Source organism: Tiliqua scincoides, chromosome 9 (assembly GCF_035046505.1).
Source record: "Tiliqua scincoides isolate rTilSci1 chromosome 9, rTilSci1.hap2, whole genome shotgun sequence".
Taxonomy (NCBI): Eukaryota; Metazoa; Chordata; class Lepidosauria; order Squamata; family Scincidae; genus Tiliqua; species Tiliqua scincoides.
Genome location: NC_089829.1, coordinates 17,422,958 through 17,440,190, shown reverse-complemented (window position 1 = coordinate 17,440,190; position 17,233 = coordinate 17,422,958). Strand labels below are relative to the sequence as shown.

The 17,233-nt window shown below is 46.1% G+C and overlaps 1 protein-coding gene across 2 annotated transcripts in view; it reads left to right on the top strand.

Annotated features, from left to right (window-relative positions):
- The first annotated feature begins 6,159 nt into the window (after window positions 1–6,159).
- CSNK2A2 (casein kinase 2 alpha 2) overlaps window positions 6,160–17,233 on the top strand; it is a 33,598-nt gene continuing 22,524 nt past the window's right edge. For both annotated transcript variants that reach the window (XM_066636952.1, XM_066636953.1), the window contains exons 1-2: window positions 6,160–6,289; window positions 9,881–9,992. In XM_066636952.1, coding sequence (XP_066493049.1) covers window positions 6,186–6,289; window positions 9,881–9,992 — 216 coding nt within the window. In that variant the 5' untranslated portion in view covers window positions 6,160–6,185. The remainder of the gene's footprint in view (window positions 6,290–9,880; window positions 9,993–17,233) is intronic.

Below are 17,233 nucleotides of genomic sequence, written 5' to 3'. Positions count from 1 at the left end.
CTCGGAAGTAAGCCCCTTGTAGTCAAGGGGGCTTACTCCCAGGAAAGTGGATAGGAGGGCAGCATTACAGTCCACAACTGTGCATGTCTACTCAGAAGTAAGCCCCTCAAGTCCATGGGGCTTACTCCCAGGAAGGTGTGGCTGGGAAGCTAACCTTAGAGCCTAATCCTGTGTCTGTCTACTCAGAAGTAAGCCACTTATGGTCAATGGGACTTACTCCCAGGAAAGTGTGGCTAGGAGGCTAGCTTTGCAGCTCAATCCTGTGCCTGTCTACTCAGAAGGAAGCCATTATAGTCCATGGGGCTTACTCCTCAGTAAGTGTGGATAGGAGGGCAGCCTTAGAGCTCAATCCTGTGCCTGTCTACTCAGAAGTAAGGCCATTATAGTCCCAGGGGCTTACTGCTAGGTAAGTGTGGATAGGTTTGCAGCATTATGGCCAGATCTTATGCCTTTGTACTCAGAAGTAAGCCCCTTCTAGTCTGTGGGGCTTACTCCTAGGCAAGTGTGGATAGGATGGCCACCTCATTGAGGCTTCACTGAAAAGATCTTCCCTTATTTCATTCCAAATTCTTCATAGTGGGTTACAGTGTGGTTTCAGAGTCTCACCTAGCCTAGCAAGAGCCCCCAATCCTATGCATATTTACTCAGAAGTAAGTCCCATAATAGTCAATGGGGCTTACTCCAAGGTAAGTGCGTATAGGATTGCAGCCTAAGTCCCACACTGTTCAAAGGGGACTTACTTTTGGGTAGGCACACTTAGGTTTACAGCAGTGTTTCTCAACCAGTGGTACTAGTCATACTTGAGATGGTGTCTGGTGTACTCACTGGACCCTGGCCGGCAGCAAGACAAGTATGCAACACAACAAACTGTGGTGGTAGGCCCCAAAACATGCTTTTCTGCACTTGAAAAAGCCCTTCTGTCCACCCTGAGCCTCTGTTGCCTCTGGCCTCCCCACCCAGAAGTAACTGGCAATAATGTCATCGCCAGTTACTTTCAGTGGTACTTAGGTAGACCATGTGAAGTGGTCTGGCAAAGGAAAATGTTGAAAAACACTGGTTTACAGCCATACTGTCCCTCTCCAGCAGCCCTTGGGAAAAGACCTTAATGTGTTTGCCCTCTAGACAAATTTTATCAGTTTGCCTCCTGCTGAACTTGATGCTTCTTTTTGACTCTGGTCAGTTTCCAAGTAGCACCTACTATAGTAGAAGTCCTAGATCCTTCCCCGCTCCCCCCAACAAACACTCATCAGCTACATTGATGATGATAATAGCAGAAGGCCTTTGGTAACTGAATGAAGTGTCTACTGGCTAGCAAACTGAAGATTAGCAAACTGATTTTAACGAAGCTGTCCTGGGTTACAGTTCTTGCAGGAGTCCTAAGAAGGGGTACTGCAGTTAGCAACAGTGAGTGTGTGTGGTAGAATTAATCTTACATGAGAATGGATGACTTGTGCACACTCAAGTATGATCTTTGACCTCATGTTCTCTTTCTTCTAATATCCTTGGATTAAATGATTTCTTGACCGGAAATACTTACAAATCAGAAAAGTTGTGGCCATCAAAATTAAAATATTTTGCTACAGGTTGGTTGAGCTGCTTTGTTATTGCTACCTTTTGGTTTCTAAGGGCACAATCCTAACCAACTTTCCAGCACTGACATAGCTGTGCCAATGTAGCATGCATTGCATTCGTGAGGTAATCAAGGGGGCCTCCCCAAGATAAGAGCATGTTTGTTACCTTGGGGCTGCACCGAAGCTAGGTCAGTGCTAAAATGTTGGTTAGGATTGTACAGATTCACAAGTACATACACACTGAGAGAAAAGAATAAAAACTGGACGTGATATGCAAGAGGGAAACTGAATCCTGTACACTTTCTTGGGAGAACCTCAATGAACACAATAGGACTTACTTCGGCATATAATGCTGTTTCAAGTCTGTGTAAAAGCTAGAAAAGAAAGGCAGGGAAAGCCTTAATAAATAAATTGATACAAAAACAAGTGGGATTGTTAAAGATACATGAGAACAGTATTTTAGACTGAAAACACTTCCAGTAGTATGACTTTATTAACCCCTTCCCAGTCAGAATCCAGAATGGAACAGAACGCATTTTATAACTTGTTATGGTGAAAGAAAAACCAGAAACATGGGAACAGTAGTTTGGCAATGAGATCCATAGTTTTAAAAGTTGTATTACCTCCTTCCTTACCAAAATCTATGTTTAATAAATCAGAATGACTCATTCTAAGGCATCCAACAAAATCAGATTCATCTATAGAAAAGATCAGTGGAGAGTGATAGGAATGAGTCAAAAAAAAACTTTATCAAAATCCACTTTCAGAAAATCCACCTATTTCAGACAATCTGATATTTCAGGAAATGGGCTGAAACTTCTGAAATTGACAGACTAACCACCTTCACTGCTTTCATTGCACTAAGTGAGAATGATATAGTAAAGCAACAAAACATCCCCAAAAGTCAACGTTCTGGTACCCATTTTGACAGGGGCAGCCAGGCCATGAGGCTCAGGGTAGCAGCCTCTTCAAGTGGCAGGCTGGGGAGGTGGTGAATTGGCAGATGCTCTGCATTCCACACACTGCTCCTAGGTAATCCAGCAGGGCTCTTCTTATGTACTTCTCTGGGAACCTTAGGAACCCACAAGGGGGGGGGGAGAAGTCATGCCAGCAGGCTGCGCTGCAAGAGTACTACAAGCTAGTTTCTCAGCTCCACTTTCGCTTCTGATTTGCACCAACACTGCACCGGACCATGGAGGATGCCAGCAGCAGCCTTTGCAGTGAGCTCCACTTTACAGAAGCACCTGTAACCCTCTGCCCATGCCAGACTGGAGGAATAGCTGCACTTGCTGCCCATTTGCTTCCGGTCCTAATTCAAGTTGCTAGTTCTAACCTAGAAGACCCTCCATGATTTGGATCCAGGCTACCTGACAGACCGCCTCCTTCCATACATTCCAGCCCACGCTCTTAAGTCATATGAGGGGGCTCTTCTACAAGTGCTAGACCAGGGGTGTCAAACTCGTTTCATACCAAGGGCCGAACAGCATTCATGGTGCCTACTGAGAACCAGAAGTGATGTCAATAGGCAGAAAATGATGTCATTAAACAGGTCTTAACAAAAAATAAGCACTTTTTCTCACTTAGGAACTCATTAGGTGCAAATGACAGAAGAGAAAATACATTTCAAGATATAAGAGAGCCCAATTTTCAAGTGGCCTGCCCTAACAGCAGTAACACCTCAGCATTGCTCAGCAGCTGAGAGCCTGAGGGCAGGATAAAAAGCTTCCAAGGGCAGTATCCGCCCCCCCCCGTCTTATGTTTGACACCCCTGTGCTAGACTAATTATGCTTTGGGTGAATCCTTTTGCCCATCCTGAATTTCCTTCAAATTCCTTTCATTGGATGACCGAGCCTGGTTCTAGCATAGCAAGAGTGTGAAGAACTTCTCTCCATCCATACCATGTATAATTATAGAAGCCAGAGAGCACAATCCTATGCTTGTGTATGGAGAATTAAGTCCCATTGTCTTCAATGAGCTTATTTTCAAGAAAATGCGCATAGGATTGCAGTCTCAGTTATGCCTCGCCCTTAAGTGTCTTTTTACAAAGTGCCTCACAGCATGGGCTTTCCTTGTAAGGAAGGTGTTCTGGCCTCTGATCAATTTGGTTGCTTTGTTCATCTTTTTCAGCTCCACAATATCCTTCTTAAGGTGATCAGAATTATACACAGTTCTGTTTATGACAACCCTGTAGTGTAGGACGATTATCCCTACGTTCTGAAGAGGCAAACTGAGAGTTGCCTGCTGCAATGTCCAACATTCCATTGCTCAGTCTTCAAACTTTTTCACACCATGACCCCCCAAAATATGAGACCCATTTTGATTCCACCCCCCTCGCAGATCCCAATCTATCCAGCCCACCCCCTTTCCCCTATAACTTGTGTCTTGACAACAACCCTGTGAGCTTGCAACTTGAGCAGGACTAGCCTTAGTAGCTGTGGGACAAGATGGCAAGGCTTTGCAGTATTATAGCAAGAACTCAGTTTTAATAGTACTATTACTTGGATAGATCCAAGCCTTCCCTTGAATGAACTTTGAAAGGCTGTTGTGACCCCCCAAATGGGGTTTTGCAACCCACAGGCTGAAGAACACTGCGATGGCCTATCTGGTGCTCAGAGCCTGACTCTTCCTGCCTTTAGTGCAGCAAGCAAACACACCAAGCTTCTTTCACTGAGGTTGAGCTTACCCCAACTCCTTCCTCCCAAAAGTAACGTAATGGGGGGGGGGGCTGCAACCAGCAACAAACAGCAACCAGACCCCCTGTGGATACCAAAATCCACACATAACACAGGCCGACACACATTTTGCTTCCTTAAACGTTACACCAATTCCTGGGTATAATTGGGGTGACAATTCCAAAAATGGCATCCGTTTTGCCCTCTCACCATGGCTTCCTCATGAGGAAGCTGCTTGAACCATTCATTCACTAATGAGGCTATACTATATCTCCAAAACTAGACGTGATAAGGCAAAACGGAAGGCCTTAGGAGTGGACCTCAACAAGTGGGAAACCCTGGCCTCTGAGCGGCCCGCTTGGAGGCAGGCTGTGCAGCATGGCCTTTCCCAGTTTGAAGAGACACTTGGCCAACAGTCTGAGGCAAAGAGGCAAAGAAGGAAGGCCCATAGCCAGGGAGACAGACCAGGGACAGACTGCACTTGCTCCCGGTGTGGAAGGGATTGTCACTCCCGAATTGGCCTTTTCAGCCACACTAGACGCTGTTCCAGAACCACCATTCAGAGCGCGATACCATAGTCTTTCGAGACCGAATGTTGCCAACACACAGGGCAAAACGGATGCCATTTTTGGAATCGGCACTCCAAATCGGATACGGTTTGATATGAATCAAACCACCATAAAGTTTGGGAAAAACTTTTCTGACCCTCAATTTTGTAGGCCTGTGTAATTAGATCCACGGATTGCAATTGCGGCACCTAGATCCTCCAATTGCGGCCTGAGCTGATTGCATTTGGAGGCCCTTCTGAGAGCCAGGGAGGCTGTGTGCAGCCTCCCCAACCCTCAGGAGGACTTCCAGAGGCCTCAGAAGGCCAAAAATCGGCACTGCCGGTTTTCAGCTGAAAAACAGGAGTGCCAATTTTTGGCTTTCCAGAGGCTCCAGAAGGCCTCCTGTGGGTTGGGGAGGCCATGGCCCTTGGAAGGAGCCTCCAAATGGAACCCGAGCATAGTTCTGGTTGCGATTGGAGGATAAAAGTGGGCAGAGCCACTGGTTTGGAAACCATGGGTCCTGAATCCACAGACAGAGGCTCCACCTGTAATGCATCCTATCCTCCCTCATGTACAATAGTCATGGTTGTGTTTTAAGGAATCTGCAGTGGAAATTATTACCCATTCTCCAGTTCTGGCCCAACCTCCCCTGGCACTTGAGGCAGTGTGCACATCCTTCGCATCCCTGTTCAGAACTAAGTCCTACTGCACTCAGTGGAGCTTACTTGCAGGTAAGTGTGGATAGGATTGCAGCCTAGGAGCCCAATCCTGTGCATGTCTACTTAGAAGTAAGTCCCATTGTAGTTAATGGGGCTTACTCCCAGGAAAGTGTGCATAGGATTGCAGCCTCAGAGCCCCAGCCTATGGGTGTCTACTCAGAAGTAAGGCCCATCCTAGTCAATGGGGCTTACTCCCAGGAAAGTGTGGCTAGGAGTGCAGCCGAAGGCTCCTCCCGCCCCCGCCACCGCACAGCCCCTCCAGCGCAGCAGCCCCGCCCTTGGGGGCGCGGCCAGCGGTGCGGTCCTCCGGCCGGCAGGGGGCGCTGCGGTGCGGCGCGCGGACCGGCCCGCGAGGCGCCGCTCTTGCCGAGCAGGGCCGGGCTGGTGGGCGCGTCGCCGCCGCCGCCACTGAGGCCGCCGCCGGTGCCGCCGCCGCCTTTTCCGGGTCCGCTGCGGCGGCGAGTGGCGCCTGTGAGGGGACAGAGACGCGGCCGCGGCCCAGCCCGGAGTCAGGCTCGCCCTCGCCCCGGCGGCCGGCCGCCGGCCCGGCTCCCTCGGCCGCTGGGCCTCCCGCTCCTCCTCCTGCGCCGGTGCTGGCGGCGCCCCCTCCTCCCACCCGCCGCCGCCGCCGCCCCGCGCCGCTGCTGCCGCCCCGCGCCGCCCCCCGGCCCCGCCATGCCCGGCCCGGCCGCCGGCAGCAGGGCCCGCGTCTACGCCGAGGTGAACAGCCTCAGGAGCCGCGAGTACTGGGACTACGAGGCGCACGTCCCCACCTGGGGGTAAGGCCGCGCGGGGCGTGGGCGGGCGGGAGCCTCTTTCCCGGGGTCCTCAGGCGCCTCCGCCGCCAGCTGGGCCTGGGCCGCTCCCAACCGCCGAGGGGCGAACCGAGGCTACAGCCCTCTCCACACTCGCCTGGGAGTGAGCCCCGTTGACTGGACTGGGCCTTACTCCTGAGTAGACGCGCCTAGGATGGGCCTCTGGGGCTGCATTCCTATGCACGCTGATCTGGGAGTAAGCCCCATTGATTAGAATAGGCCTTACGTCTGAGTAGACAGGCATAGGGTTGGGTGCAAGGCTGCATTCCTATGCACACTTACCTGGGAGTAAGCTCAATTGACTACAGCTGGACTTAGTCTTGAGTAGACATGCATAGGATTGGGCTCTTAGGCTGCATTCCTATCCATACTTTTCTGGGCATGAGTCTCACTGAACACAATGAGACTTACTTCTGAGTAGGCGTGTTTAGAATTGGGCTGTTAGACTCTTGCACTGCCTGGCTGTGTCTTGTTAATGCTGACAGGCAGCAGCACTGTAGGGTGACAAAGGGGGACAGTGTGCCTATACCTTCACTATTTGAAAAGGGAATTTTGGCAGGTTTGGCTTTTTAAACCCTTCCCTGTTGAGCTGCACCTGCCAAAATTTCCTCTTCTATACAGTGGTGAAAGGCAGAGGCACTCTGTCCCATTTTGTATGCTACACACTGGATCTTCCACTAAGGTGGATGCCACAGGGTGCCAGGAGAGATGGAGCCTGGGAGGCAACTGCGTCCTAGGAGCAGAAGGAGATCCTACTTAAGTTTTGCTTAAAAACAGACAACATGAGCAAAGTGTCTAGGGCAGTGTTTCTCAACCAGTGGTACTTGTATTATTGTTGGTACTCACAGGACCCCCAGACCCCCACCACCTGGTAGCAAGGCCAGCAATTCAGCACAACAAGGAGTGGAAGGCAGCTTGACTGGGGTGGGCAGACCCCCCCCCCCCACTCAGAAAAACCCTTCCATCCACCCTGAGCTTCATACCAGTGTTTATTGCATCATATTTGGCCTCCAAATCTGGCCTCTTTAGGCATAGGTTTGCTACTCTGTTGCTTGTCTGAATCTCTTAATGAAGGTTCATCAAACAAGGTGTGACTTGTAGCTCTATAAGAAACAACTGCCTGTTTTCTACAACATACGCATTCATTCTTGCTACTGGAATCTTGACCCAGGCAGACTTTGGATACACATTTGCAATCAAACACAATTAGTTGCTTTATATACCCTTTTTAACTTATAACATACGTATATATGAACGTATGAAGCTGCCCTATCTTGATGGTCTGTGGCAGAGGTCTCCAAACTGCAGCCTGGAGGCTACATGCAGCCCTTCACAAGATTTTATCTGGCCCTTAGCAACTTGTCTTTTTTGGTCAGAGCACTTGCTAATGTTTCAGATTTTTACTCATTATATATCATTCTTCAGTTTCAGCAAGGCATTATTTCTTTGTAATGTTCACATTTCTCATTTGTTCTGAATCATATCATGCTGATTACAAAAAAGATCCAAGTAAAATTTATTCATTCATTCAAATTTCATTCATTCATTTATAAAACTGATTTTTTTTCTGCCTGTGAAAATATATGGTGTGGCCCTCACATCATGATGATTGGAGATCCCTATTCTGTGGTCTGTCACAGATAGTTTGGTAGCCCATTTCCAGAGTTTCAGACAAAGGTCTTTCCCAGCCCTACCTGGAGATGCTGTCAAAGATTGGCCCTGGGACCTTCTGCTTGCAGAACTATGGCCCTTTGCTCCAGGTGGCTGATTCCTGCATTTTGTTATGTGCAGGTGAAGCTGAGATTTCTGATTTTAAAGAAACTAGCACAACACAAGAATGGATTATGTATTATGAGAAAGTGTGTGATGCTAGTGTCCCAATGCTCCCAAAAGGAATGCGAGGGAAGATATTGAATAGCGAGTATACCAAATACTAGTTGTAGTTTAAAGATTTTAAAAGAACAGGTCTCTTTCCCCTTCTATCAAATCCTGGGTGGTGATTTAAATCCGTGCCAAAAAGCATGAGGACAGATTCAACATGTGTGGCTTTAATTTTGGGTTAATTAACTAGGAAGAGAATGATCATGCCAAAGAGGAATTGGCTGCCAGTTAGGTTCTGCCATGGATTGTTTGACCAGGATGCAGCAGGTCAGGTTTGGTTCACCTTTTCAGTATCCTGTAACTGGAATTATTACCAAGACACTTGATTAATTTCTCAAAAAGGTGCTGAGTGTGTGGATTTTTCCATTTTGTTTAATTGTATGCTTATTTGCAGATTGTAACATCTAACATGTTGTATGCTTCATGATTCAAATTGGGGACAGGTTTCGTTCTGCCCTATTAGAGTAAAATTGTGAGCATAGTATTACATGTGTTGGACTTTAGGTATGCTGTTGTGTATTGCACACAGTTCTTGATGATTGTTTGGTCTCCCCTCAAAATCACTGAACTGTGTAGTTGGTGCCCTTGTTTGCATTTAAGCAACTTGTAACTGCTTAGGGGTTAAACAGTACTAAAAGTCACAGTTGGCAAATCTCCTGGCTTCCTTAAAAGTTAATGCTGCCATCTAGGCATGTGGGTGATTAGAGAGGGTTTGTCCCATCTGCTGCTGTCAACTTTTTTGTTGGGATGCTCAGGTGAGGGAGGGAGGAATATCTGGCATAAAGGATGACGGGAACCTTTTGTCTTGGCTCTAGACCCTCAAGACAAAACATCATTTATGAGAGTAATCCAGGTAACAAGCATGGCATTAGGGTTGGTTAGGTCAGGCACTGACTGAGAGTGTACCTCAGCCCTCAGTAGCTGTGGCAATAGTAGCATCCAGTGTAGCATTGGAGAGAGTGAGGGTGCCATGGAAAGCATAGTGTAGGTCCTTGGGCCAGAGTCTCTAGCAACCTGGCACCAGCATTGTCTTCATTTACTTTTCATGCTTTTATACCACTCTTGCTCCAAGGAGCGCAGGGCAGTGTACCTGGCTCCTCCTTATATCCTCACAGCAGCCCTTAGGTGGACAGACACTGACTGGCCCGCAGTCTCCAAGTAAACTTCATGTCTGAATGAAGATTTAAACCTGGTTTTCCTGGTTCAAAGCCAGCCTTCTAACCACTGCCCCACTGACCGTTTTGTTCCATGCCTCCAACATGCTACCTCTGAATAATTCCCATAAATTTTGAGCAAGAATCAGGATGAGCATGGCAGCAGATCCTTCCAGAGAAAGAAGTGATGGGCACTGTCATGTTCTGATGCTTGTAGACAGATGACAAGGATTGAGGACAAATAACTGAGATGGTTATAGATGCTGCTCCTACTTCGTTTGGGTCTGTCTGTGAAATGCTGAAATGAGGGTTGTGAAGCTTTGTATTTCCAGTTGTCACAATCCAGGGAGAGTGCAAATCTGCCCAAATGGAATGGTTTCTATCTGTTTCCCTGAAAGGTCTGCATATTTGCTGCTGTTCTGCTCCTCGCTCTTCAGTGTCAGGGTCTGTGGAGCAGAGTGGTTGAAAGAAAATTTCAGCCCAGCCGCTCTTCAGTTGTTTTCCTCTTCACTGTCTGCAGTAATCAAGACGATTATCAACTGGTTCGGAAACTCGGCCGGGGGAAATATAGTGAAGTCTTTGAGGCTATAAACATCACCAACAACGAGCGTGTGGTTGTGAAAATCCTTAAGGTGAGTTTGTGTTGGACGTTTAATAGTTTTCTGAAGTTAGAGCAATGCTGCATGGTCTTTAAGATTTTGTCATGGGCTGATTTTAGATCTTAAGCCCTTCCTTCACCCTTAACCACTTGAGTTATCAGATCCAGAATGGTATCTCCTTGTGATAGTGATTCTTTGTTGATCGCCCACTCCATCTGTTCCAGAAACGTTAAGTTGCAATTCTAAGCTCTACTATGAAGGAAGAGCATCTTCCTCTCTCTCCAAATAGCACTATGTTCAATAAATAACAACTGGCATAGCTTGCTTGATAGAACAGATGTTAAACCTTGTTAAATGTGAAGCCTGCAGAGGAATCGTATGACTAAGCTTTCCATGATGGACATTTAACGTTGTCAGGGCTGTGTTTTAGGTGATCAGAAGGACTTTGAAAAGATAAACTTGGGTGTTGTTCTCCCCAGTGATTTACTGAAGCTCCCATACAGGCAGTTAACCTTGCATAAAAGGAGGAGGTGGAATCCTCACTTCTGTCACTGCACATTATCTATGTTCCACTGTTAAAGGATTGTAGCAAAGGTGCCCTTGGTAGTGGCTGTTTAGGTGTGTGTGGGGCATGGGAGGTCTCTTGCGATGAAGGGCAACTTACTTTTGCATTATTTAGAGACAGTGGAGACAGGAAGTGTGAGAGAAGTTAGCCACTGTTGTTGCTCTCAAACTAAACAACCTCTTCAGTGTCACTTTATCCAGCACTATCTTGAATACTGGAAGTTGTGAGCAGTGGAGCAAAAGCTTCCAGGAATAGTTGTCCATTCCACATCAATGCTGGTTTGGGCTACTTTATGCGCATTTGATTTATTTGATGCTGTTGTAGTGTCCCACATGCTGGAAGTTGGGCCAGTTTGAAAAGGTGTTTGAATGAAAGTCCCATGATGTGACTTCAAAACTTTGAGAGCAGGTTGCTTTCTTAAACTTGGTCATCTCTGGCTTCTAGGTTTTCCCTCTCTTACTCAGCTGTGCTGTTCCAGTATTGCAAAGTGTATTTTAATGTAGCATTTAAAAGTGAAATTCTATTCCTGCTTCATCCCCTGCATAGCTCTGTGGTTGGTGCCACTAATCTGAACTCCATTCTTTTCTCCAAGATTCAGTGTAATCCGTAGACTCCAAAGCATGTAGCTTCTTCCCCACTTGGGTTGGATCTGCTGTTGAGGAACCATAAAGTTGGAGGGGGTCCATCTAGTCCAAACCACTACTTGAAGCAGGAAAAATTCTTGCATTTGTCTCCGTTGAATTTCATTTTGTTAGTTTTGCAGCTTTCCATGTTATCATGACAGAAATTCTATGAATGCCATCTTATCTATGAATTTATAAAGATGTTGAAGAGAACTGGCCTCAAGACAGAGTGCTGTGTATGTCACTTGAAACTGTCCTCCATGTTGATGAGGAGCCACTGATGAGCTTATGTTCATTTGTCCAACCAATCATGAATCAACTAAGTGTTGTGTGAACCTTTCGGGCTTGGTGTGTCAGAAATTCAGAAAATGCCTAATTTGATCCTGCTGGCATTTTACTTCCCCATCCCAAACAAAAGAGAAACAATTATTTACATATTCATTTATTTTTTAAAAGATACAGTCCAATCGTGTGGTGCTACAGAAACATCAAAAAATTACAAAAATGAAATAGGAGTAAAACACTTTCAGTTGTTCTTGGGTGTTGGTGAACTCTGGCATTTCACCTAAAATTCCTTTGGCACACGTGTCATATGTTTGCCATCACTGGTCTAGTTCAGGTGTCTCCAAATTGTGACCCAGGGACCACATCAGACCTGCTACAAGATTTTATCTGGTTCTCAGCAACTTGTATGAGCATTTGCTAATTTTTCACATATTTACTCATTACATATCATTTCTCATTTTAAGCATGGCATTACAGTCATGCACCACTTAATGACAGGGATCAGGACTGCAATCTCTATCATCAAGTGGGACTTGACACAATCTGGTTCCTCCGCAGGATGCTCTGCTCTCTGGAAGGTCTGAGTTTCTCAGAGGCAGCACGCGTCTGCTCTCTACCTCTGTGAAGCTCAGACTGAGGGAAATTACATTTCTTGTGTGACTTCTGGTTTCATGGAGGAAACTAGAAATCACGCAAGAGATGTGATTTCCCTCAGTCTGAGCTTGCAGAGGCAGCACATGGATGTGTGCTGCCACTGGGAGGCTCAGACAACCCTCCGGAGGGGAGGAGAGAGTTGTGGAGCTCCCCTTGCTTTCAGAGGGTTGGGGTGTGCGCCCCCAATGACCACGTAAGCCGGAACGTCACAAAGTGGCGCACGTTTGTATTTCTTTGTAATTCTAACATTTCTCTTTTGTTCTGAATCATATCATGCTGATTACAAAAAAGATCCAAGTGAAGCTTATTCATTCATTTGAATGTTATTCATTCATTTATAAAACTGGGTTTTTTTGGCCTGTGAAAAAGTTCAAAATACACGATGTGACTATGATGTGGCTCTCATACTGGCAAGTTTAGAGACCCCTGGTCTAGCTTGCTAATTAAGATGTCCCAGGGAATTTCGTTGAGTATTTTACTGAAATCTGCATTCCCACCCTCCACTAAGCTTGTAACCCAATCAAAAAGAAAAGATGAAATTTACCCAGGAAGATGTATTTCTGACAAACCCATGTTATCATCTTACTAGAAGTAATTGGTGCATTGATAGCAAGATGTAAACCAATTGTTTTATAATTTGTTCCAATATCTTTCCTGCTATTAAAGTCAAACTGATGGATCTGCGGTCTCCTGGATTCTCATTTTTAAAGATTGGGACAATATTAACCTCTGTCCAGCGTTGCAGCATACCGCTGCCCATCTTCCAGAATTTAAGAACATAAGAATTTCTCAAAGTTAATTGACAGAGGTTCTGAGAGTACACAGCAGGTTATTCTTTCTTTCTAGGAAGCAGTGCATCAAATGACTTGAACTCATTAGGCCACTTAGGTAGTTCTTAACCAGCTCTCTTTCAGTCCTAATCTGTAGACCTGTCCCTTCCCATCTATTCTACTCTTATGGAGCTGTGCACATTTCTTCCCTCAGCCAGTGGGCCAGCATAAATATTTGCAGTCCCCCTTTTGTGAGAAGATGGATGTGATGTAGGAATTGCAGAGTTTTGCTTTTTCTTTGTCACCAGGCAACATTTCACCAACCTTATTCAGCTGTGATCCTACCATTTTGTGCTTCTTTCTATTCCTGTGAACATACCGTTTTTGGGGGAAAAAATCCTCTTTCTGTTGCTGTTTGCATTTTTTGCCAACTTCAGCTCATGCTGGGCTTTAGCATTTCTGACACTCTCCCTACAAGTCTGGGCTATTCATCAGTATGTGTTTGGTGGTATCTCCTATCTTCAATTTCATATGCGTGTCCTTTTTGTAATCTTCATTTTGTCACTAAGCTTTTTGTGCAGACATTTTGGGGTGTCTCCCTTTTTTCCTCATCAGAATTGTTTCTGATTGCCCCTGTAATATTTGCTTCTTTAGGAACTCCCATCTATGCTGAGCTCCTTTCTCATTTGTTTTTCTACCCACGGAATCCTACTTAACATTCCTCTGAGCTTATTAAAATCAGCCTTCCTGAAGTCTAAGGTGCAATTACACTATAAGTGCCTTTAGCTTCTCATAAGGCTGGGAATTCCAACATTTCATGGTCACATCCCCCATAGTTTCTACTATTTCAACCTTGTTAGCAACTTTTTGCCTCTTGATTAAGATCAAGCCAGTCTTGTTCTACACAAGGTAGAACGCCCATCTTGTTCTGCCTTCTAGAGGAGGAAGTTATCAAGCTCCATCAGGAATTTGTTGGATCTTCCATGTTGCTTCTTTGCATGGTTCCATGTAAATGCCCACTCTTAATGGTTATATATCAGTGCATTTTTGTGTTTTTTTTTACATTTTCCAATGTTGACATCTTTTGTAAAGTAAAGGGAGATTACTGTTGTCTTAATGTGGGATGTGCTGTCTAAATCTGGGATTAGGATACACCTATATTATAGAATTTTAATACTTGCTGTTTCAGTCCCTTTCCTAACATCAAGCTTACTTTTTTACTGTTTACAGTATCTTCAGTAGTGACCATCTTTTCTTTGTAGAAATGCTGGTCCCTCATTATACTACTGGGGATATTATTGGGGATATTACTCCCCAATTACTATTGGGGATATTACTCCAGCTCTGTTCCGAGATACAGATAGCAGCTGACACGGGCAACATCAAGGGGATGTATGATGGTATCAAGCAGGCCCTAGGTCCAACACAGAAGAAAATTGCCCCTCTGAAGTCTGCCACAGGCGAGGTCATCCAGGATCGGGCGCAGCAGATGGAACGCTGGGTGCAGCACTACTCTGAGCTATATTCCAGAGAAAATGTAGTCACCGAAGAAGCACTGAACAACATTGAGTGCCTGCCTGTGCTGGAAGAGCTTGACAGTGAACCAACCCTAGAAGAACTTCACGTGGCCCTGGACTCCCTTGCCTTTGGCAAGGCACCTGGAAAAGACAGCATCCCTGCTGAAGTCCTAAAATGCTGCAAAGAGATCATCGTCACTGAGCTGCATGAAATCCTCTGTCTCTGCTGGAGAGAAGGTGGAGTACCTCAAGACATGAGGGATGCAAACATCATCACGCTGTACAAGAACAAAGGTGACAGGGGTGACTGCAACAACTACCGCGGCATCTCTCTCCTTAGCGTTGTAGGAAAGCTGTTTGCCCGGGTTGTACTAAAGAGGCTCCAGGTACTTGCAGAGAGCGTCTATCCAGAATCGCAGTGTGGATTCCGAGCCAACAGGTCCACCACTGATATGGTATTCTCCCTTAGACAACTGCAGGAGAAATGCAGGGAACAACGACAGCCACTCTTTATAGCCTTCATAGATCTCACAAAGGCTTTCGACCTGGTCAGCAGAGACGGCCTCTTCAAGATTCTCCCCAAGATTGGATGTCCACCCAGGCTCCTCAGCATCATCAGATCCTTCCACAAGGACATGAAGGGCACTGTTGTCTTCGATGGCTCCACATCAGACCCTTTTGACATCCGAAGTGGAGTGAAGCAGGGCTGTGTTCTTGCACCAACCTTGTTTGGGATTTTCTTCGCTGTCCTGCTGAAGCAGGCCTTTGGAACTGCAACAGAAGGCATCTATCTCCGGACCAGATCAGACGGAAAGCTCTTCAACCTCTCCAGACTGAGAGCAAAATCCAAAGTCCAGCTGAAATGTCTGCGTGACTTCCTCTTTGCCGACGATGCAGCTGTCACTACCCACTCTGCCAAAGATCTCCAGCAGCTCATGGATCGTTTTAGCAAGGCCTGCCAAGATTTTGGACTGACAATCAGCCTGAAGAAAACACAGGTCATGGTTCAGGATGTGGACTCACCTCCCCGCATTACAATCTCTGAGCATGAACTGGAGGTTGTCCATGACTTTGTGTACCTTGGCTCAACGATCTCCGACACTCATTCTCTCGATGCCGAGCTAAACAGGCGCATCGGTAAAGCAGCTACCACGTTTTCCAGACTCACAAAGAGAGTCTGGTCCAACAAGAAGCTGACGGAACATACCAAGATCCAGGTCTACAGAGCTTGCGTCCTGAGTACACTTCTGTACTGCAGCGAGTCATGGACTCTTCGCCCACAACAGGAGAGGAAACTGAGCGCTTTCCACATGCGCTGCCTCCGACGCATCCTCGGCATCACCTGGCAGGACAAAGTTCCAAACAACACAGTCCTGGAACGTGCTGGAATCCCTAGCATGTATTCACTGCTGAAACAGAGACGCCTGCGTTGGCTTGGTCATGTCGTGAGAATGGATGATGGCCGGATCCCAAAGGATCTCCTCTATGGAGAACTCGTGCAAGGAAAGCGCCCTACAGGTAGACCACAGCTGCGATACAAGGACATCTGCAAGAGGGATCTGAAGGCCTTAGGGATGGACCTCAACAAGTGGGAAACCCTGGCCTCTGAGCGGCCCGCTTGGAGGCAGGCTGTGCAGCATGGCCTTTCCCAGTTTGAAGAGACACTTTGCCAACAGTCTGAGGCTAAGAGGCAAAGAAGGAAGGCCCATAGCCAGGGAGACAGACCAGGGACAGACTGCACTTGCTCCCGGTGTGGAAGGGATTGTCACTCCCGGATTGGCCTTTTCAGCCACACTAGACGCTGTGCCAGAACCACCTTTCAGAGCGCGATACCATAGTCTTTCGAGACTGAAGGTTGCCAATATATGCTGGCTTCTACCACCAACCAAAGCTCTAAGGGTAATGCTGTGATGAAATCAGGGAGGCAATCAAAAGAAAAAGTGTTGTAGAGGGTGACTCCAAATACCCTAATGTTGACTGGGAATAAGCAAATTTGGATGACAACAAAGAGACCATTCTGGATACAAAAGAGAGTTGTGCTTTTGAACACTTGATCATGAATTCCAGGAGCCCCTTGACTTAATCCTAGTGTTAGCTGTAAGTGATGTCAAAGTACCCAAGAGCAATTGCCATACTTTCAAATTCAATATATACTTAAGCCCAGAAGTTGCCCAGAAAGTCCTGAGTGATTTTATTTAATTTCAAATAAGGGAATTCATTAAATGGATGCTGAAATGGTCTAATTTTTTTCAGGAACCTTGGAAGTTATTTAAAGGTACAATAAGAGTAGCTCACCTTGAAAGTATGCCATAGACTAGGAAATCTAGAAATAAGTTCAAGAGGCTAATGAGCAGTGTGTGGCTAACAAGCAGTCAAGGAAGTTGAATCAACTTCCTTTAAAAGTAGACATCTTGCCCAAATGTGGCAAGTTAAATAGGAGTACAAATTCTAGCAAATGTAAGGCAAGCAGAGGGAGAGAATTTGAGGAGCATAATGCTGGAATCATTAAAATGATTCAGAACCTGATGGAATAGTGAGAATTGGTGAGATACAGTTTTTTTTGGATAAGAAATCTCTTAGAAATAACCCATACATGTCTTTAAATACATTGGAAGTAAGGAATTAGATCTGGTGGTGGTTGGGCAACAAAGATGTGGGATGCTTGCTGCTGGAGATACTGGGTTAGCAGAAAAGCAGGATGAGTTATTTGCATCTATTTTCAATGACGATGTTGGACCTGAATTCATACCTGAATGGCTTTTTTTCAGGGTGTCTGAAGAACTAAAGTAGTAGTGATGTGATGGAATTGTAGGGCTCATTGATGACAAATTAAAAATTAACAAGTTCTTGAAATGGACAG